We start from the raw sequence: 874 nt of genomic DNA on the forward strand, positions 1-874 counted from the left end.
TACCCCGGGACGCTGTGGTGCGGCGCGGGCAGCAACGCGGATGCCTACGAGCAGCTGGGTAAGGGCGCTGGGGCCCGTCCCCCTCCATCCCCCCGATCCCAACCCATCCCATCCGATCTCACCCCACCTCATTCCATGCCATGCCATCCCATCACATGCCATCCAATCCCATCCCATCCCCACCCCGGTGCTGCTCCACCCCAGCCCAGTCCAATCCTATCCCAGTGCTGGTCCTCTCCAGTCCCCATCCCTGTGCTAGTTGATCCCTGTCTGTCCCAGTTCAGTCTCTACCCCAGTGCCAGTCCAGTCCCAGTTCACCTCCACTGGTCCATCCCGGTCCCATCATTGTCCCTATCCTCTGACCCCAGCCTGATCCCTGGTCCATCCTGCTCCCATTCTGTTTCCCATCCCAGTGCTGGTCCAACCTGCTCTGCTCCCAGTCCCTATACTGATCCCAGCCTAGTCTCTCTCTCGGTCCTGGTCCAGTCCTGGTCCCCATCCTGATCTCAGCCTAGTCCCAGTCTCATCCCCACTGTGATGCTGGTGCAGCCCCAGTCCCCATCCCAGTGCCAGTCCAGTCCCAGCCCTTACACATCCCAGTATGATTCCAGTCCTGTCTCAGTCCAACCTAATTCTGATCCCAGTCCTAGCCCAGCTCAGCCCCAGCTCAGCCCTGATCCCAACCCCATCTAGCCCCAGCTCATGCATGCAGCCCCCCCCAGCCCTGCCTGCAGCCCTGCCTGACCCACGCGCCTTCCCTGCAGGGGAGCACCGGGACACGGACCGGTGCTGCCGGGACCACGACCACTGCCAGCACGTCATCCACCCCTTCACCGCCCGCTACGGGTACCGCAACCTGAGCTGGGACACCATC

The 874-nt window shown here is 63.0% G+C and overlaps 1 protein-coding gene across 1 annotated transcript in view; it reads left to right on the forward strand.

Moving 5' to 3' along the window:
* Positions 1-3: 3 nt before the first annotated feature.
* The window catches only part of LOC104621810, a gene marked incomplete at its 5' end in the record, with an annotated part of 2,788 nt that continues 1,917 nt past the window's right edge, over positions 4-874 (forward strand). Inside the window, 2 exons of the mRNA XM_010288396.1 lie at positions 4-58; positions 765-860. Of these exons, the coding sequence (XP_010286698.1) occupies positions 4-58; positions 765-860 (151 nt within the window). The remainder of the gene's footprint in view (positions 59-764; positions 861-874) is intronic.

Source organism: Phaethon lepturus, unplaced genomic scaffold (genome assembly GCF_000687285.1).
Source record: "Phaethon lepturus isolate BGI_N335 unplaced genomic scaffold, ASM68728v1 scaffold51425, whole genome shotgun sequence".
Taxonomy (NCBI): Eukaryota; Metazoa; Chordata; class Aves; order Phaethontiformes; family Phaethontidae; genus Phaethon; species Phaethon lepturus.